Consider the following 21498-nt stretch of genomic DNA (forward strand, 5'->3'; position numbering starts at 1 on the left):
TGCGGCAGCTTCGTAAATATACTTGTCATAAAACCATAACAAGGATTCTCGGTGGTCTTGGATCAAAAGCGGCCAGTTTTTGCCGTTACCTCTTGAGGGTTTCTCCTGTGTCGTAACCATTACCCGTAGAAGCCCGGCAATGGTAGTTTTTCACTGTCATGATCCCGTTAGCGATAACTTGAGACATACATCACACGGTACAAGCGCTCAGGAAATGGATAGGCTTAATGCGGAAGGTAGCAGTATAGAGGGTTACTGTGAGCAAGCTCAATGTTTGTACACTGGGTTTGTACAACCCTTTCCATCTTATCCTTTTTGGCTTATTGCAAAAATTGTTTTTGTGTCAAGTAGGATTTCTAGAAAAATAACCTGTTTTTAATTTGATATGAATAGGATTATGTTATTAGACAAAAACCTGATTTCGTGCTATTCGAGAAATCACTTTATGCCTCGGTCATCTGATTAGTAATTACGGCCTCAGTTGGTATTATGTTTTTGCAAATAAATAAATCTCTAGACGTTTAAACGCTCAATGAGATGTTTCATTCGACTAAAAATTGGTTGACGCCTATCATGAATACGAGTTCCAACATATCCTAAGCAGTAATTCACATCAAAACAACGCGGCTCAATCGCTGTATGTCCCCAAGCAGGGGAATCGTTTTTATTTCGCGCGTTGCATTTACTGTATCATCCTTTTTTTAACATTTATACCAACAAACAATGCACATCTTCATGAGACGACTAATATACATCTTTTATGATACGTATGTACAGATATCGTCGTTGAGAAGAATTAAGCCTTTGTTTGTAAGAAAAAAAGCCTATTTTGAGAAATCTTATGGCCACTTTGGTCCTCGTCATACAATCTACATTATTGCAGATACAGGTTTACACTGTGTCATCAATAAAATAGTCATAAAAGTTACGAGAGCTCGCAATATCGAAATATTAGTGAAGAGTAATCCGCATCGATAATCTAAGTTTATGTTACCAAAGACTGACTTTAAATCGTACGTAATGTTGTCAACACAATTTTTTATATACTACGAACAAATATGCGCAAATAGTTCTTTAAGGATTTACACAGCAGGATTTTTGTTAGTTACCTTGTACTGTATATGGGAATATTGCTACAACGATAAAGGTGACATAATAATTGTTAGTTTATATGCCGTTATGTTGATCTATCCTAGTTGTACTATGTCTTTCGAGTATGTTGTAATTAGTGTATCACAATTTGATCATAAAAAGCCGACACATTTATGTGACTCTCAAATTCATGATGGGCTACTTTTTCTCCTATTAATTATCTCTTCCTTCGAGCTCTTGCCTACAGTAACCGTAAGTGACTTCAGCGAGATCTAAACAGTGCCGTTGGTGACTCTGGTATCAATCCCCAAGCAACGCGTGTGATCTGTCGACCCTTAAAAATGTGTTATTAAATTAGAAAAAAAGGAACCAAACATAAGCTAGCTTGAATGATGTGCGGTTCGTGATGTCGGAAGACTGAGACCAGGGTCAACACAATAACCTTAAAAAAAATTTTGCATACCTTGTACACTACAACAGCCTGAATAGGTCAATAATTCAAAATGGGTGCGTGAGGTTGAGTCCAAGTCGGAATTACCTAGGGCTGCGTTTCCGGTGGCGGCACTTGCGAGCTTTCGACGAATTTGCGAAAATAGAAATCATCGCTACCGCTAAATAGTAGGAAAACGAGAATAATCACCGCGCTTACTGAGAATCCCAACTTGAGAAATCCTCGCTGAAATGTTCGTCACATGCACATGGACAGAAAACACCAGGTTATTGCTGACAACAGAGCGTGAATTCGAAAAATCTAAGACCAACCCTCATTCATTCTGTTTTGGTTTGCACTAGTTTTTTAAACACTTTTTGCTTACAACACCTAAACTTCGATCATTATGGTGTTCCTTAAGGATATGTTTATTTACAGGTATCTAAAGCTCACCCAGTCAAATTGAGGTTCTTCCTTATCTTGGCTACGTGATAAAGGCGAATTTCTTGTGGTGGGAGCATCCAATATGTCTAAAGTCTTATTAGGTTCAGATGCAGCGAGTGTTGCTCGTCTGTGAATCGACTGAAACACACGCAAGGATACGATATTAACAAATTAATGCTTTTCTTTGCTACGTTGCTAGTATATGGCGCAACTTTTAATAGTGGCTATGTTTATATAAAAATACGCCAGTCAGCACGAACATCTGGAAAGATTACGATGCAGGTTACTCACTGAATTATAATAAATTTTTAGCTTGTCTTTCCGAGTGTCAATTTATCGAAAATTAATTTAAATTAATTTATTTCATTCCACCAAATTATTTCCAGCAAGGAAATCGAACTTACACGTAATGACAACTCGAATCTTATCATTTGTATTCAACTGCTTGATACAGGAGTTCGGAACTGAAAAGACTTATAGAAAAACCAGCTTTAAATTAGCTAAGTTGCACTTACCTCTGCCGTTCGCGTGGAAGTAATGTGAAACTCTTGGCGTTTTGTCGGAAAATTCTGGATCTCTTCGCGTTTCTGTTTTTCCTCCTGTATAATCTGGGCCTTTGTCACATTTGGCTGAAAATGTAAACACACATCTCGTTGAATTATGTTCATGTTGATTTCAGCATATGCAGTAAATTTCTCGAATAAACCTTTATTTAATGAAAATACTTGTAACATTTTTTCGATCTATTGGAATTGTTTTGGAAGTACTAGCCGTATGAGATAGCACAGTTACTACTAGATCAAGATGCACAGAAATGTACAAGCAGCAACAAAATGGTTAGATTTCAAGGTAAGGGGCATCCATAATAGATTTTGCAGTAAAGTTAATGTGACTTTTTTCATTGATTACTACTAAAATGAAAAAGATAAACAAATTGCCCATCTCAAGCAAATGAAATCAGGTCCTCTGACGTATATTATCCGTTAAAAATAATTAGTACGCCAGATGCTTACAAGTTAATTAATGAATCCATCATCAGAAAAAGCACAGATGCCTAATTAGCGCTTCGAGATACAACTTGTGTTTCAATTACACGGCACATTGGCGCACCTAGCTCGAGAGCCACTATTTTTATAATATGTTATTAGTTTCTCTTGAATATATTGGTACACTTACCCGGGGATTACGGAGATACTCAGAAACTACCTGTTGGCAATCCTCGAGATGAGCTTCTGGCTCCCAGCTAGAGTCCTTTACCCCAAATCCCTTCCAGAGGACAAGATAAGAAGTAGCTCCACTTTTAGCTGTTCGATGAGCTAAAATACGCTCCACCTTTGTAGAAGATGAAGTATGTTGTTCAAGCTCAGTTAATTACATAATCATAATTCATTTCGAGAAGTAAAATGCATTACCGTTATTGTACAAAAGATGATGTGTTAGGTGAGTTACTTAAATCGTCAATATTGTGTTTTTAATAGAAATGTCTTTAATGATGATTGATTAACTCAAAATATACACTCAACCAAATCCATGGGTAGCATTCTAGGCAACATAGTCAAACATTTAAGGGCCTTCGTCGATTGATCTTGTTATCAGCACTAACCTCAACTAGTTCGCTGGCACCCATTGTAATCTGAAAATAAGTTTCGCATAATGACATCCAATATATGAGAATCTACTTTATTGCGGTTTACTCGGAAACTTTGCTGCACCTTTTGATATTATTATCATTAAACAGTCAACCTTCCCTTTTTTAAATAGAAAGCGCGTAGACATGCTGTACAGAATAGCATTATTTCTCCCTACCCATTTCTTACTGATAACGAACTGATACGGCAAATTGCTTACAGCATTACGGCATAAAATATATGTATTTGATGTCTATTAATTATTAATTAATTAATGTAATGTATTGACTTCATAACTGTTGTATGTTGTATAATTGTTATATTGAGGTGAATGCAGATAAAAGAATATGCTTAGTGTCGCTAAAGCAATCACTTCATTCTTTCAGAAAAATTCAGTATATTTTGCTCGCGTTTTCGACACATCTAGGTGAACGAAGTATCAGATATGAGCGATTGTAAAAAAGCAGTTAATTAATAAATAAAAGCAGTTTAATATTTTTGTACTTTTCCAGCGGATACAGATTTATCTAACTTAATCAACTAACCGCATCTTGTGACTTATCAAATAACAAAATAGGTACCCATTATTAAATACCACAGTACTGAATGCTAATGTAGTGGTTTATAGCTGTAAGCACGCATGCGAGTTAGTATTATTTACCTCAAAGTTTAGGTAGACTTCTTCAGCATATCAAATCACTATCAAACTAAGCAAAAGCGTACTATTTTATTTGACTGAATATAGCTTTTTAGGAAATTTAGGTTATACGACGTGCATATCCTAATGACAAATTGTCAAAATAAAATGAACTCTTTTGTATTAAAGCTCCGGTCAGGTTTTTTATATTAATACTCGTTGATGTCCGAGGCTTCTAAAATTTGTTTTTATGATTACTATATAACTAACCTTTTTATTTTTTATCCATGAGCGCACTACTAGATACACACACAAGGTAATCGTTGTCACTTGTAGCTCTTCCAGCCTTTTCAGTAAATTCTCTCTTGTTTCAGCCACTATAAAACAAAGCACCTATGAATTTAACGATGGGTTCGCCCGTCTATGGAAAGTGATATGACCAACCGCGCTCTCCCTGTAAGAGGGACATATTGATTTAACGCCTGTGTCGTTACATAACCTCGCAAAAGCTCAGCATAAGACCAAGATGGCGCCTTACATAACCTTTACATTAAGCTTTCAGCCGCAAAAAGATTAAATTGGCACTCTAATGAAACCGAAAAGATCGAAATTGTTTGCTAAAACAGTGTTAATTAAAAAGGTATTGTTTTAATTAAGAAGAAGATGAAAGATTTTGCAGTATTAAGTTTTATTTTCTAAAATGTTAAGCAAACCATTGAGCAGCGGCGTTTTCATCTACTCAGTACCGTTATATACGCCTTCGGATCGTAACTACAAATCTTCTGGGCAATTATACGTATTTTTTAACATTGAGGTTCTTTAGTACCATAGGGTGTTCCATAGGGTAAAGACTGTTACATTTGTACGATATCATGTAGGTCGCAGTTGCTGGAAACGCTCCAAGCACGTTAAAAAAGCTCAGGCGTCTATCGAAGACTTTATTGATTCCGTGTACGGATTGCTTTTAGGATTAAAAAAGCGTTCAAAACTATTAGCTCACTAACAATGAGAATGAATTCAATGAATACTTCTTTGTCGAATCGGCGGCGCACATAGAATATAGATATTTTACGAAATAATGATGTCATATATTTCTCTAATAATCCTGCTTGTGTGCGAAGCGTACCTACCACGATGTTAGTCCACGTGCCAATATATAGCCACCTTTTCTCACAAGGAAACCGTTTAAACCTAAACAGTAAAACAGTTTCAGCTCTCCCCTCCCCAAAGAAGCAAAAGGTTTGACTGCTCTGACACGGGATAATAAAACTGAGAAACGTAAACAAGGTTATGACTGAGTATGAGGTAGAAATTCAAAAATATTTGAAGGCAATTAAAATTTTCATAATACCGAGGACAAGCAAAGTAAGACATAGCGAGTACACCTTCCGAAGTATGTACGATTCCCGCGTACAACAGATTTATCAATAAAACATTCAAATTGTCGTTCGTTGTTTACCTTATAGAACATGTCAAAAAATTTATGAACTATGCAAAACTAAATGCGAACGTATCTAGGAAAGCTAGACGCATGCTGTACTTCTTGAAGTATGAAAGTGTTTAACTTAAAAGGCATCGGAACAGCCGCTGAACTGCATAGGTTGCATAATAATATTGATTTTTGCAGACGATAGGACATACGCTGGGAGCCAAATAGCAGCTTCTATTGGGCCTAGGTATTAGCGATTGCAACCCGCTTCTTTCAAACTAACGAGGATTGCATACTCTTCAGTACAGTCGGTGTACTATGTTGACGAACAAAATCTCGTGTTTTCTCATAACAGGATTGAAAGACATATTTATCACCTGGAAGATCATTTTAGACAGCTCAATATGATAAATAGAAGAAAAGGCATTACCATACATTGAAAGCAAACTCTGCTACTTCACAGTAGGATGTAGTAGAATGATAAAAGCAATATATAATATTATTGTTATTAAAAGATAATACCATGGGTTAGCCATTTTCAAACGTTGTTGTTCCTACCTTTTTGCTCATTGGTGTTAACCTTTTCAATTACACTCTAATAGTAGAGAATGATCAGTTTCCTGTGCTTTTGCTCACGCAATAACCACCAAACACTGTAACCACTTACATGCCCTCTTCAGACCAAATGGATTCCGCTAAAGCCTGACGTCGTTAGTTTCTCCGTACTCAATTTTTTCATCAGTTTACCATATTTACCCCATGTCATATAATTACCACGATTTTCCATGTTCTTTATTCGATTTCTACCCGTAAACTCAACATTATGGCCGTCTTCATATACGTAGTTGATGTATGCGGCCCCTATTAATCCAACCCAGTAACGTTGCCCTGCATTATACAACTAAGTAATGAACTTGCCAGGGGCGTATCGATTACATGTCTTACGAGGATACTTACATAAAACAAAGACGTACATGCGACCTTCGATGCAAACGCAAGGTTACATTCTCACATAAACACAGTGCAAAGCCTTTTGGATGTTGACGGTGCGTTATAACGTTGTTTGCCAAGAAAAGTCCTTAAATGAACTGGGTCACAACACATCAACAATATATCTGTTCCCTTAGCGTGTGCTTCGAAAGCTTAATACGCACCTATCATAGGCTCTGTTCAAATAGAAAGAGGATGCATTACTTGATTGGTGTGTTCGAAGGAGGCCGAACAAAGTGGAGGCGTGTATGATCACTAAGAGTTTTCATTGCTTCCTTTCGATACAAGTAAAATCTAGTCTAAATATAAACTGCAATTACATACAGATATTTATGAGATTGATTAAAGTAAAAGGATCTCAATTATTTCACCGCAGGACAACTACAATACATCACGACCTAGTAGTTTGCCTGTACAGATTGATTTGCAAAACCAATCAATTTCAATTTTGAGTGAATTTATTTCTTACTAGCAACCGTTGCAAGCATCTTTAGAAGGAACACAACAAGGATCCTAAAAATAAAATTGACACGACTGAATATAAAGCGCTTCTTTTTTTTTTAAATATCGGAATGTTCGAACAGAGCTGATTTTCCAATTTTATCAATGCATTTGAATTTTCACCAAACGCAAGCAGATTGACTTTTTGGGCTCGAGACAAAATTTTTTCGTAGCCCACCGTTATTTCTACTAAATTGGTTGTAATAATAAACAATAGCAGCAGCAGCAGAAAATGATAATAGATATCAAGAAAAACTTTTTGACATAATTATCAGCGATAGTTGAGAAATCCGTAATACGCTCCCGCAGGTCACTCTGTTGATGAAGACGCCTCGCTTTCAGATATTATTTAATCGTAGTTCTCTTTTTCAACATAAATGCTATATACGAAAACAGTAACCATGTATGTTTTTCACTGGTGAAAACTGGTTAAGTCAGTCAATCAATCAGCACACACACACACCCACACAGCATTTATTCATTAAACCTTTTATTCATTTTCGTACATATTTTTATATATAACTATTATAGTATAAGAAGCGTAGTAAAGGAAACTAAAGCGGCTGTCATAATCAGAAACAGCGTCTATAAAAAAGCGAACAACAGGTTATTTCGTTGTGCTTCAACTGTCTATTTCTTGTCCTTGGCTATTTCCTTTACTTCGTCCACCACTTTACATTGTAGTTGTTTTTCAGTAGACCGCAGCACATCTGTGTGTGTGTGTAAGGTGTATTCTATCATGCCTGGCCATTAACAACTATTTATTGGGCCGTGTTTTCAGTACTTTAATCTAGTAGCCAGATATACAGATGTATATATATATATATGTAATTTATCTGTGCAGGCAACAACCGTTATTTTTATGAGCTGCATTCACAACGGCGCAATAAGACGTGGTTCAAACGTGCTTACAACTACATTCCAACCTTTCCACTATCTGCCCTTTTTCCAAACCTTTTTAGGTGGCAGCTTTGCACATCTTGAATGTAGCAGACGTGATATTGAAACACCTGAGGAGGTTCGATTTTTCACCTCCTATGAACATCTTCGTTTTCTTTTACTAATAACTGGAGCGGACAGAATCAGTATGTTATTTTTTATATCTAACCCGCTCGAGACTCGATGAAACGCACGATGAAGTAGATTCCTCTCTGAATGATCATAGGACAATTGGGAAGAGCGGCCAGCTGATTCGCATGCAACTTGAGCTCATAGAATACGTTGCGATTGTAGGGGTTGCGCATCGACGCATAGCGCAGTTTCAAGAAACGATAGTACATGAACGGTGCCATAAGGCTGACGCGTCCACTAAAACAGAAACAACAGTAAACCGTTAGAAGGAGCTTTAAGGTTGGAACAGATAAATCTAACGGTGAAAAGAATTGATCATGTTGAATGGAACGTAAAAGAAACTAGCATGGCAATTTGACTATGCTAGCATACAGCATACCTCTTTATGATAACTTAAAATTTTCAAAATTAGTACAATAATTGTTATAGTAAAAGGAAGTTTCACTGTCAACGATCATGACGTAACAGTCAAAAGCCAGTTCTAAAAATGTCTATGGGTACACTCCGTTTGGTTCAAGTTAGGTGGTGGCAGCAAGATGATGCTTTTCCCGACTTTGCGGCAGAGCGAAAAGCGGCACTTGATACTGCAGATAAATGCTTTATTTGAATAACGCTTTTTAACTAGCTTATTTCACAAGATATTGCATTCTGGCCTTAACAGAACCAACAAAATTGAAATTAGAGTTTAAGTCGTAAGTTCCCGATGAAACTTCAAGGTGCTATAATCTCGATGATATCAAACGAGTGGATGCTGAAAAATTTCCTACTATGAGTTGTAATGTATATATTTTTGCACTACACAATTTAAGTTAGGTTTTAGATAGTACAGAAATTTTTACAAACCAGAAGAGTCCAATTATGACGGTTGGCATCAAGAAAATCTCAGTCATTGCTATTAGTCGGAACACCTGAAATGGGACGAAGAAGCACTTCAAGTCCACTTCCGTTTTCAATTTTTACTGCAGAGTGTATGCATTCAGTTTTTTTTTTATACATGTAAAAGCTCTTTTTGCAAAACAGCTGTATAACTTCTGTAGGAGTAGAGATCTAATAAGCTAAAATCATATCCAACGATGCGATAACGTAAACAATATCTGCCTTTATTTACCCTTACTCGGTTGCTTTGAAGAAGAATTCGTAGACATTCAGAGACCTGGAACGAATTATGCAGACGGTACAGAAATTAGCTGGCTTTTTTATTTTTTAGTTTTTTCATTAAAGTAATATCAGCACTTGGGCAGGTTGTGAATAGAGTATATTCTATCCTTTACTGAATTTGAATGTCGCCGCATTTATACCGTGCTACGTATGGCCAAACTATAGAGGAGACGCGCTCTATGCATTAAGCCTGATGACTGGCTAAACTAGAGCAAAGTGTACTTTTTACTAAGTGAGAAGTGTTCGAGAGCTAGAAAGCTTCAGACAATCAAAAAATGTCAAACAAAGGTAAAGAAAATTTACTCGTTCCATAGGCGGCAATGGATTAACCCGAAAAAAAAAAGAAAAAAAAGCAGGTGCTCACCTTTGAGTGCTGCAAACCGGCGCGCTCGAGCAGTTGTAAAGAGAACAAGGTTGAATGCAGGACAGCGAACAGCATCGGTGGTAAAAGCACCATCGAAATTGGAGGACAGGACAAAAAAATCAACGAGTAGATCAAGTAGTGGCAAGAGTCCTCGACTAAAATTGTTGTTAAAAACTCCGCGTTCAGCCGGACCTTGAAATAATCATTAGGTGGAAAAAAACATGAAAATTAGATCGTAAACAAATAGTCACTCTTTACGAGCAGAGTTTTTGTGTATAGGAATATTATGGTGACAAAAGCATTCGTTTCTAAGAACTGAGGTCACGCATGGCCCAGAATTTTTTAAGAACTAAAATCATGCATGGTCCAAAATTCCACTCATACTTGTATAGACCGGGGCCATAAAGTATTATCAATGGAATTATTACGATTCTCGATAAGAAATTGGTTTTGAACAATTACCGTTGGTGCCCTCTGATGCAACCTGAGCGCAGAGGTTACCCCGTTGCAAATGAGCGCTTTCTGGTAAAGTGAGTACGGATTGCCGCCCAGGCCGCCAAGTAGATAGGAGACTGTGAACATGGTACAGGCTAACCGCGATAACCATAAAAGAAGCTCCATTTTTTGCTCAACCAGATCAACCTGCAACCATTCATTTGAGAACATTTTTAACGAAAATCGAATATTGTAAGTTTTGACTGACTACAGCCTACGAAGCGTGCTTTGAGCCTGTCTATATCTGCTTATCTATTCAACTACGTCGAAGCTATACAGGATCCTAAGCTTGAATTTTTCCTTTTAAGACTGTAAGAACAATTATCTGTGTATGCGCTAGGAGTTTAATGGCAATGCTTATTCCACATAATCATGATTCACCAAACTGCAGCCTTAACCAGGGATCTAACCTATCACAGGTTCGGTTCAAATGTTTACGTTGCAATCCTGCTAACACTTTCACAATACCACGAGTAGACGGCTCAACGTTACGTCAGAACCTGTAGGATTCTCGCTTAATAACGCTGTGTACATAATAATTTAAAGGATTCATTTCTACGCTTTTCGCCGACCATATGTGCTCATTCCAGTACATATCGTATTCTGCAGCAGCAAGTTCTAGACGTAATGGTTGATGCCATTTCGCTGGAACATGTACGACCTAAGCATTTTATCTATCCACGTACAAGCATTAGTAGATTATCCAGGTTAGTTCTTTGGTAATGCGTTCGCAAGTTTCTTGATTTTGGGGCTTTCTAAAGCATGTGTTTGACATTCATGAAGTGTGATATGTACCGAAATCTTCGTGAACAATTCTTAGCATAATAGTCCCGTTTATATGTAACGTCTTCGCTGGTAAGGTGATGATCGAAACAGATGGATTTTTTTGGATAGCACCGATTAGTTTCCAAGCCCGTGCTGTTTTTACCTCTGTAGAAGAGTTTTTTTTGTACGGAACCTCGTTCTGCTGCTTCAGCTGCTGACATGTCGCAGAATATCGAGTTAAAGGAATCTAAAAGTACTGTAATCTCTTTGGGTGTTCGATGGGAACAAAGAGTTTTGATAGCAGCTAATCTTCGTTCAAATTCTGAAAACGATGCACTTTTTATAGCCATAATTAGCTTGTAGTCTAGTCCTACAGAACACTAGCTTGTTTTTAGTTCAATTGCCGGTAGATGAATTCGTACGCGCTACGATATACCACCCGCTAAAGTTTGAATACACTGCATAGGAAGCAGACAAGCTGCAACTGCACAAGTTACACATACTTACAATAATATCTTTAATTCCACGTGGCTGCGTTTGTTGTCGTGGTTGGTCCTGCGGCCTTGTATCTCCTTCGCTGTTATCAGCCATTGTGATTAAAAGTGATGATCAACCCTCTCAACCGACGCGGGAGTAGTTCTACAAATAACATCCCAAAAGAATACAATCATTAACGTCTTATGTGACTGTAGGTGTCAGACAAAAGTCGCAAGCCTCGAAAATTACGCGCCCGTCATTTACACCGGCTGAGTAAAAAAAATCAGTTGCCAGGCAGGTGAGGTACTTATCTGACCATCTAAACGTCATCTTATTGCATATGTTCTTGCCTAATACACATTGCAAGTAACCTCAACATACATAAAGGTACGTATGACCAGACAGTTCGCTAAAGTATATCCTTTATAAATGAAAGACTTGCAGAAACAAGGCATTCCTGAGCTTGGCATTTATATAGTCTTGTCGTCAAATATCCTCCACTACTAGAAACTACATTTTTGAAGCCGGATTGAGAGATTATAATCTCGGAACGTTAAACTATGATAAGAAATAATCTGACTTGCTTTTCCTTTAGGTGTGTCTATCTAACGAGGCTTTGTTAGGAGAATATAACTTAAAGCTTAGACGAAACTAAGACGTTCTTATGAAAAAAGCGTTTCTTAGGCTCAATTCTAAGGCCTTTGTTATTATAAGTTATGAATGAAGGTTATGAATACCTCTCGACTGCGATCTAGTAGTGGCACTCTTAATGTAGACATTAAATTAATCCTGTCATATGAGAGGTACCAGTTTGATGTCTAAAAAAAAGAAGAGTTTTCTTTTGGTTATCAAACCAGCAGCCTTCTTAGCTTCCACGCACGTAGCTGCACGTGTCGTTACGTGAATGCTTATACATCTGTGTTATTCATGTACAGTGTACATATATCGTTCAACCATCAGTTTGTTACGTTCGTAGTTATTATTACGAAAAATCCTGCCTCTTTGACTGCCTGCAGCTTCGATTCGCGGGGGACCATCGATCAGTTGCTTCTACTACTAACTAGCATTCCGCTTCTAGCGCTTTAGGCTATTTGCAATGAGAACTTCAACGCAGGATGAAACTATAATACCTCTCCTGCCCAATGCCATGCGCACAAACCCAGTCGCATGCGCATCCTGTAACTACCATCACCACCTACCCTCTCGATGAGCTGAGAAATACATGAATAATAATAATAATAAGTTGTCAATTTCGTGATGCTATACCTCAACGACAATTATAATTAAAAAACTTAATAATAACTTGGGTATCAATATTGTCAACCCGCAGCGCAATAACTCAAAAGATTTTATAAGTTGTAGTGTATCGGTATTGGGAAATGAGAATCACCATTTGGTATATCACCCGATCACGAGAAATCTGCATGTTATTGCAACAGACACTCTGAAAACAGGGAACTGAATCATTTTAAAGGCCTTATCCATGAATGTATGGCACCTAAGATTTATTGCAAAATTTACAAAACGAATCCACCAACAAAAACACAGACCGGTGCGATGTGAGATTTACGTAAATGAAGTGTTTCTCTGTACTACGACTGCAATGCATCAGCTAAAAACGTTTCATACACGTTTTCAGCACAAGTATGGATAATTGATTATAGAGATGTATTATACTATATTATAGTCTGCTAACTATAGATCCCACTAGAGATCTCAAACTTAATACTGATACGTTGCGATATGAAGACTAAATTCATTTATCTTTTTCTAAGAATTAAATCCCTTACTTTGTCCCTTAATTAATTAAAATCTAAGAAGTAAATTTCTAAGAAATAAATTATTTTCCGAAAAAACAATCACTGTAAATATGGACTGACCAATCCAGTTAATTCTGATAGCTGCATCTAACGTGCAAAAACACGTAAAAACAAATCGATCCTTTAATTTACTCATTGAGCTCTGTATGCTCATGTATTATCTGTTACAAATACATATCTATTGCTTCAGCCATACCGACTCAATAGACGTTTAGCGAGGTTATCAACAAAGTGTATCTCTCGATATAATTAATTACGATATGTAGCTGCACGTGTTTAGCAGAAAGCTTATTTAGTTTGGCTTAGTACATCTGTCGATATACAGATTTGGCAAACAGTAATACGGACGTTAAAGTTGATCAAAGTTTCGCTCATGAGAAAACGCATTAAACGAAGATATATGGTAACTGTGAGAGATAAAAGGGCCGTTACATATCCTAACTGCACGTGGAACCCAGGTCGATATTATTCTTCACATTAGCGCCAAACGAAAAACAGACTAAAACTAAATTAACCATACACACCTAAATACAAGTAAAAAAAAGTTTACAACTGATTAATACTCCGCGTGCAAAACTATCCTTGAGGAAAAGTCGCGTACCAGCGTCCACGCACGATACTTCTAGTAGCACTCTCTATGCAAAAAGGAATGAACTGGAAGATATTCTCGTGGAAGCTGCTCGTGTTTAAATAGCGGTAGCGAAGGCGATTCCAAAGAAAGATCGCGAAGTTTTAGTACCTGTTGACGGCTGCTTTGCCGTGATCCTGTTAAACCCAAGCAGGTTCGCTTGAGCAAAGAGAGTCTTCTTGAAACAGCGACTTCAGACTGTAAACAACAGTGAATTTTGGAGGGGTTGGATCACTACATTCAGCGACAAAATCTTGGAAAGTCTTTACAATCAATGCTCTGTTTCTTACTGTTTCACACAAAAGCGCACGCAGTGAACCACATAATCTGAACAGCAGCACTTAATTGCGACGATTTTATCACGAACCACGGCTGACAATAGCTGAGCAAAGCACGTAACCAGTTGTGTCTGCTGTATTTCAAGAAGGGCTGAGTAAGCAGTACTGCGACACGGCTATGCGGTTTTTCTTCCTTGTCTAGAATTGACGACCGCTAGACAGCGCCATCACAACGATCGCGGATCAACAACAGCAGCAGTAGTAACGATACAAACTTACCTAGAAATACGTACACGACTCTATCTGATAGCTTGCCGCTCGATGTAGCTGGCCGGACCGAGTCAGCTGATAGCGCGAGCCAGCTGGAACTCACAACAGTTGCGGCGGTAAGGGCATCCTGACAAGTGCCGGACGCGATAGTTTTAGGCAGACATGACAGTAAAAACGACAAATAATGGCTGCAAAAAGATTAATTAAATCATTATTTTATCTGGCTCAGTCACCTGCCATATTCATGTTTCATATGAAAACACCTAGCTAACTAGAAGAGTAGTTTAATTTCTATAATAAAGTATTGCAAGTCTCTATTGAGTCTATAATGAGACACACATACAATCGTAGAATTCATCTCAAATTTCTCATGTTAAACACTGAAATCTACTAGTCCTAGTACTGTATGTTTTTATCGTATTACATTTAATATGGTATTTAATCAATGCGGACCGCTTTACGCTTTGAATCCTCTTGTTAATAATTCGACTACGGTACTATTAGCAATTATTGTTAGTCGCCTAGCTTGGATCTCTTTTTTATATTTATCTAACGTAATCGAAGTCTTAGTTTTATAATACGCAAATGGCGATTTTCCTCATGGCAAAATTATTTCGACTAAAATCGTCTGCTCCTCACGCGGCTCACGTGAATCTCCAGTATCTTGTATTTACCGTGCCTTCTCGTTCTGTTTGCCTTACGACGAATTCCTATTCCAATGCACCATATTTGAAACTGCTTTCTCTTTATCTCCGCGTTCATCGTTAAATTTCGGTGTTAGCACTAGCGTTTTCCATCTTCACCGTAATAGCTGAACTGATCGTAGTTCGTCCGCTTGGCGCTGTCTCACTGCTGCTGCTGACCGTATCATCGTCCTGCTATTGCCAATTATAACTAGCGCAAGCAACGCAGCTGTTTTGCTGGCGGAGTCGCTGTTCCTTGTGCAACTTGTTTCAAATAGTAACCGCGGACCAGCGTCAACAACGGGCCCCTGCTGTCGTTCGTTGATTTGTTTGGCTGGCCGATTAGAAAATTGCGATTTGTATCGTTATCAGCCGCGCTCGTCGTCGTCTTCGCAGGAGAGACAGTAATTTTAAGTGGCTTTGTTTCGACAGTATTAGCAGCCCAGCGCCAACTAAAGGTGGAGTATACGATTTGGTAAGTGCGGGGCACTCGGTCTCTCCTGTAGCCATATGTACGTGTATGTGGATGCTCGCCCCTCTACTCTGTGTGAGCAAGCACTCTGTCGTCGTATGAAATCGTGATAGCGTATATTGTCAAATAATGTGAAACACCTTCGTGTATGTGGATGTGTATCTTTCGTTACTATTCCATTTACTCGATTCTATGACGGCGGCGGTGATGATATTCTCGTTTGCTCAATGAAAGCTCAATTAACATGTGGTGACGGCTGACTACTAAAGTTTTTCTCAACATCCAGTTCATTCAGTTGAACATAAACAAGACAAAAAATTAAATATTCTGATCAGCAACGCTGCCCGCGATCGTACTTGATCAGCTGTAGCAGCAGCAAATCCAGCAATCGTAGCCTGGCTCGACACTGCGTGTTCTCTCAGTCCAGCAGACGAAGGCAATCCAGCTGCACCAACAGCAGCGGCAGTAGCAACAGCCGTTGCCGGAGCGTGAGCAGGAGGTGCAAACTGAAGCACCGTCCGGCATGCTGCTGCTCTCGGTCCGAGCGTGGCGAGGAGCACATCCACTAAAGCAACGTCAATAGCACCAATATTTACGACGGCAAACGCCATTGGTGGCCAAGTGGGTTCGGCGGTCAATCTGATCGTCGTCAACTCGTGATAGACAGCTGGCCGGTTCAACGTTGTCTCCCAGGTAAGTGAGTTAACTGCTACATGTCAGTGGCAACCTTATACCAAAATTAGAAACCTTCATTTGCCTTTTCCCTCCCCTGCTCTGGCCCTCCATTTACTAATTCATATGGCTTGCCTGTCGATAATGCTGTACGTGTAACATAACGGAATATGTAAAACGAGAGTGATACATAGTGACCGTGGCTAATGTGTCACAATGCAGGTACAGTCCGGTTTTGTATATGTCTCAAATTTTACTTAGTATCGGCTGGCTGTTGCAGTCATTCTTACCAAGGTAAAGTACAAACAGGCAGATTCGATAGGGACAGAGAACAAGTCACGCTGTGAAACCAAGAAAAACAACGCTAGAGCACCTGATGCGTGACACAGGTCGTTGTTAAATTGTTATCTGGAGTGATCGGAAGTTGTAGCAGGGAACTGTGCAAATCAAACGCTCTCTACTCTGAACATCAAAGACGTAAATAGCACCTCGTAGCGATTACTGTTCCCGTGTGTTAAGCCGAACAGCAGATGGCCGAGCAGATGGCCGAACAGATGGAGGCTCTGCTTCTGCACGAACAGTGCCCGGACATCGTGTTAGGAGAATTACATTCAATCATACCCTACATGCCCGTAAGAAAAACAAATACTCGCCCTTGACAATAGTTTTATAACACGGCAACTCAATAGAACCATATGTGACCCGCATGTTCGCAGCATACTTGTCACTGTGCCTCCAACATCTGTACACTGATTCGTAGAGAAGAAAACATTTTTGATCTAAGATAGCTGAAAACTGACCGACGCGGGCGTCTACTTGATACGTTATCGTTTATTCGCACGACCATCTTCTATGAGCGGTCGATCGATCGTCCTGTTCTCTGTGACAGCTAGTAATAGTAGTATGTAAGTTCTGAGCAAATGAAAACGAATGCGAAAAACTTAGCTGACAACTCATTCAAGGCCGACGCTTCTTCGACTTCTAGTCATACGTTCGTGCGGAACTGCCAAAAAAGTTTTCGCTTGGGGCGAAGGAGACAGTTTGCAAGGATGGATAGGTAGTTCAGTTATTATTATAGATACTATAGGTAAATATCGTTTGTCTGAATGAGATCACGGGTTAACAGTAAATACACACGATCTTATACTTGATTTTTATCTAGTCAGAATTTATTTTACGAAAGCTATAAACTAGTTTTAGATATTTGAAGGTATCGGGGAAGGAACCGATGATGCTTGCTGTATGACGATGATCAATGATTATTTTAATAGGTTTCCAGTTGCCTCACCGCTTTCCAAAACTGATAAGAATCTAGCATAAGCCTAGTAAATGTGGATGTTTTGTTTTCAACGATGCGATGCGATAATATGTTTACCTCTGCTCACAAGCAACAATAATTGTACAGTGTTGGAGATGTAAAATTTGCTCAGGCTCAAATCGATGACGAGTCTGTAGGTGCATGACCAGTCCCACAACTGTTGCTTGACACACATTTGCCGGTTGTGCGTACATGAATCGGGTACCTTGCTCAATATAACAGTACCACCTTAGATTCGTATTGTTTAACGCCTAATCTATCTATCTGAAATAATTGGCTTACGGGCACTAGTAATTTCAAGCCCAGAAGTACCGCTAAACCAATAACATTTCAAAGCTAAAAATAGTAACTGTGGTTTGTCACAAAACTAAGCAAAGCAAGAGCATAAATTTACTAAGCTTATGCTCTGGGTTAGTTGTTATTTTCGAATTTCTCGTAAACGTTCCATTTGGACGCGATGCATGATGACACATATTCTTTGCGCATATTGCCTGACTAATTACTAGATTAAGTACATTTAGCGGAAGCAGTATTTCCCAACGAATTCGTTTGAAAGAAAACTATTATACAAGAGATGAACAAATTGCAAAATTAGTGAATCGAGTTGCAAATAATTGCGTGTACGTCGATCTGTTTACTTACTACAGTGCATCTTTCCATGCTTAGCGTACCATATGCACTTCATTCGAAGTCAAATCAAGGGCCTAGTCGACGGTGATTTCAAGGCAACTCCCTGAAAAGGCTATGCTCAAAGCAGCGTTTGGTAAATGGACAACTACCGAACATCAGACTGGTGATTGGGTGTCTGATTGGGTAAGCCAGAACTCCAGATTTCTTTAGGGCTGCTCACAAGGCTGGTCACCGAGACCTTGTTGCGCAACCTAAGACTTGAATTGCCGTCCGCAGAGTGACCGTCCGATTCTTGGTGAAAAAACCTTACCACTGAATTGTAACTTTAGACAAGAGCAACCGATGCGAATAGATTTGGAATTAAATGTGGAATTGAACTCTATATGCAGCGAGAAAATTTCTTCAAATTTCCATTGCTTGTTGTTTAATAATTCGACTAACTCCCTATACAATACGATCAGAATCTTACATGTTTGTTTTCTTTTATTTGGTAGTTAGTACAACTTAGGTCAGTCTAAGACGAGAAATGAAAGAAGATGATCGACTCATGCCTCTTCAACGTTGACTGCGCGTACAACAAGTCTGGTGATATAATCAATCATAGGTGGCGAAAATTTAATAAAATGATTAACGACTGCATGCTATCATTTGGGCATTTATTTTAATATAGTTGAATTGGATGGAAGCCATCCTTTCTGGATACGTTAAAATGGTTTCGGTGTCGTGGTGTATTGAATATAGGGTAAGGATATCTATGCATGAGCCGTAGCAAATACTGGATAATTGTATTTCTTTTTTCAAATAGAAGTTTCGGTTATGATCCTATTTATATTTTTCGTTCATCTTCTAGCTTGCTTAAGTGGACTTTTAGTTTGTTCATTTCAAATACATCCCAATATATACCTTAGATCAATCTTTCGAACTACACTCAGTACAATACTGTCCACTATCTCGTAATAAAAATCTTACTTTTATCAAATGAAACAAATGAATTTTAAATCTAATTTTACTGAAAATACATACACAAATTTACATTAGATAAATGTATGTAGCACGTGTTAATCCTGACCTTACTTCTTGTTTTTATTGTAAGGACTTCAACCTGTCATGTGTATATATAAAATCCAAATTCTAGCTAGATTAAGGCTTAAAACACAGCAACGCAATAAGCTACTTCCTGCCGTACGTTGATTGTTAGTAATACTGAGCTGACCTAAGATAGATTTCGATCCACAATTGTTACTAGGAAGAATCTGGCCGGCAACTTGCAAGTGGCTAAGAGTTTACTGATAATTTACTACAGGCTTCTATTACAAGAAATCATTTATTGTAAAACATCTTATGATTGAAAGTAATCAGGGGTTCCTGGTTCAAGTCCTGCAAGCAATGCACATAACTTACAAGCTATGTGAATAGATGAACTTAGTTTTTTGTAAAACATTTATGATAAAGGTAAACCAATAGATTGTGTTACCCTGTTGGTATAATACTGCCATACGATGGCATGGCCTGAGCTGTTTAAAAATCTAGGAATTGCTTCAAATTTCGCTAATCGAGATAAAAAGCTAATGTAAAATAATGAATGTGTAAAAAGCACAATTGCTGAAGGGCAAATAAAATACTTATTGTTAAAAACGATTAATAAATATATTCTTATTGGATTTAAACTAGTATCTAGTTACAGAGAATAAGTTAAGCACCTATTGCAACAATATTTGCGGTGCAGAATTACTTTCGGGTTCTTACGTTAGGCAGCCAAGCGTGGTTAAGCGATGCTGTTCTTCGCATGTTCATCTCTTAGGTGACAACTGCTAACGAAAATCGAGTTCTCAATCGGGGATCATCTTATTCTCTAATGTCCCGGTGGAACATAATTATAGAATAATTAAGAGAATTAACTATGTTTATACGAGTGGAGAAAATCAACTCCGAGCTTATTGACAATTTTTTTCAATTAAATAGTCTTACTTTGAATTTCAAAAGTTCATCATGGAATTAGCATGGCGTAATGACGTCTTTATTTAGTACACGCAAAACAGTTGTCATATTGTTAAACGAAATAAATGTGCAAATTTAAGAATCACAATAAAACTGAATTGTGTTCTTCATTGTCATTGTTTTGTTATTGCTTCTAGTTATCCCCTGCACTACTGTTCATGGCTGCCTCGACGTCTGCGTCAGCCTCAAATGGCGTCTATTCGGATCGTGGCGGTGGGAGCGGCGGAGGGGGCGGCTCTGGGGGATCATCTTCTTCGGCCATAGAGGCAGAATTTGCTTCGGCTGCAGGCAGCAGTTTCTTTTCGAGCGATGCCCGGAAGCATGACGATCTTAAAAATATGCTCGACTCGAACAAGGATGGCCTTAAGCTTGAAGCTATGAAACGGATAATCGGTAGGTGTCCTTAAACTGGAAGGCTATGTCAGGACGCTTGGCAAAAACAGAAGGAGAGTAAGCTAAATAGATACCAGCGGTTTTTCCGGGTAGGAATAGCAGACTAAACAAGAAGCGCAAAACAGAGTTTGGAACTGATGCTAAGTGAACTTTCGCATGCTTAAACAGATAAAAAGTACAGGATTTCATTCGTAGGAAGGTGAGGATTCCTGGATTAACTATACATGTCTATGGAATAAACGCAACTTTTGTGTGTCCCCACTTCCTATGACTCAGCACACATTGAAAGATAAGGTTGGGTGGGCATATACTCCGACATTTGAAGATCATTTATTTTATTAAAGGCAATTATTATTAAGTGATATAAGACAAACTCTATATTATCACACTAGGTACATAAAACTAAAGTATCACGTTGACGGCAAGATCAATCATCTGGTAGTTACGTTTGATGGAAATAATTTTTGGTAACTGTTTTAGTAATTCCATACATCCATCGGATCACAGATGTCCTTACGAAAGTGCCTGCGGGGTATTTATAGTAAAACGTAAGTTTTAAAAAAGAAAAAGGTTCAGCTAAGTGATTAGTGGGCTATGTCGTTTTTCTTATACATATTTCCTGTTTTGTAGGAATGATTGCAAAGGGCCGCGATGCGTCCGGTCTTTTTCCATCTGTGGTAAAAAACGTGGTTTGCCAAAACATTGAGGTGAGTATCCTGCGGCATGATTATTACGCGCTTTCTCATTTCCTCATTATTAATAAATATTTGAAGTCTTACTTTATATAAAATATTTTAGATATATTTATGTGACTTGCTAGAACGTCACAAACTGAAAAAGTTAACATTATATATA

General features: G+C 38.3%; 3 protein-coding genes across 12 annotated transcripts in view; 1 reads left to right on the top strand and 2 right to left on the bottom strand.

Moving 5' to 3' along the window:
- Window positions 1–628: 628 nt before the first annotated feature.
- LOC111265402 (uncharacterized) lies at window positions 629–4701 on the bottom strand. Of its 2 annotated transcripts, XM_022842057.1 has the most exons (7): window positions 4502–4701; window positions 3570–3599; window positions 3143–3298; window positions 2482–2595; window positions 1976–2104; window positions 1631–1768; window positions 629–1426 (listed from the first exon to the last, which is right to left on the bottom strand). In XM_022842057.1, the coding sequence occupies exons 2-6, from the start codon at window positions 3591–3593 to the stop codon at window positions 1631–1633; spliced, it is 561 nt and encodes a 186-aa protein (XP_022697792.1). In that variant the 5' UTR covers window positions 3594–3599; window positions 4502–4701; the 3' UTR covers window positions 629–1426. The 2 variants fall into 2 exon arrangements, with proteins under 2 accessions (XP_022697792.1, XP_022697791.1); XM_022842056.2 differs by having other exon boundaries at window positions 629–1768.
- Window positions 4702–7086: 2385 nt separating this feature from the next.
- Window positions 7087–15278, bottom strand: Kr-h2 (transmembrane protein 33-containing Krueppel homolog 2). 5 transcript variants are annotated; one of them, XM_022842051.2, is made up of 8 exons: window positions 15152–15278; window positions 14501–14665; window positions 11512–11643; window positions 10207–10386; window positions 9745–9936; window positions 9331–9375; window positions 9066–9130; window positions 7087–8459 (listed from the first exon to the last, which is right to left on the bottom strand). In XM_022842051.2, the coding sequence occupies exons 3-8, from the start codon at window positions 11593–11595 to the stop codon at window positions 8255–8257; spliced, it is 771 nt and encodes a 256-aa protein (XP_022697786.1). In that variant the 5' UTR covers window positions 11596–11643; window positions 14501–14665; window positions 15152–15278; the 3' UTR covers window positions 7087–8254. The 5 variants fall into 5 exon arrangements, with proteins under 5 accessions (XP_022697786.1, XP_022697785.1, XP_022697790.1 ...); XM_022842050.2 differs by having other exon boundaries at window positions 14487–14665; XM_022842055.2 differs by lacking the exons at window positions 14501–14665; window positions 15152–15278 and adding an exon at window positions 14041–14476 and having other exon boundaries at window positions 9337–9375.
- Window positions 15279–15998: 720 nt separating this feature from the next.
- rb (adaptor related protein complex 3 subunit ruby) overlaps window positions 15999–21498 on the top strand; it is an 11281-nt gene continuing 5781 nt past the window's right edge. The window contains exons 1-4 of one of the 5 annotated variants that reach the window (XM_022842044.2): window positions 15999–16325; window positions 18289–18435; window positions 20388–20643; window positions 21274–21350. In XM_022842044.2, coding sequence (XP_022697779.1) covers window positions 18367–18435; window positions 20388–20643; window positions 21274–21350 — 402 coding nt within the window. In that variant the 5' untranslated portion in view covers window positions 15999–16325; window positions 18289–18366. Of the gene's footprint in view, window positions 16326–16438; window positions 16527–16629; window positions 16937–18288; window positions 18436–20387; window positions 20644–21273; window positions 21351–21498 lie in introns of those variants that run through there. The other 4 variants (XM_022842045.2, XM_022842046.2, XM_022842048.2 and 1 more) reach the window with 4 other exon arrangements.

Source organism: Varroa jacobsoni, unplaced genomic scaffold (genome assembly GCF_002532875.2).
Source record: "Varroa jacobsoni isolate VJ856 unplaced genomic scaffold, vjacob_1.0 scaffold_970, whole genome shotgun sequence".
NCBI lineage: Eukaryota > Metazoa > Arthropoda > Arachnida > Mesostigmata > Varroidae > Varroa > Varroa jacobsoni.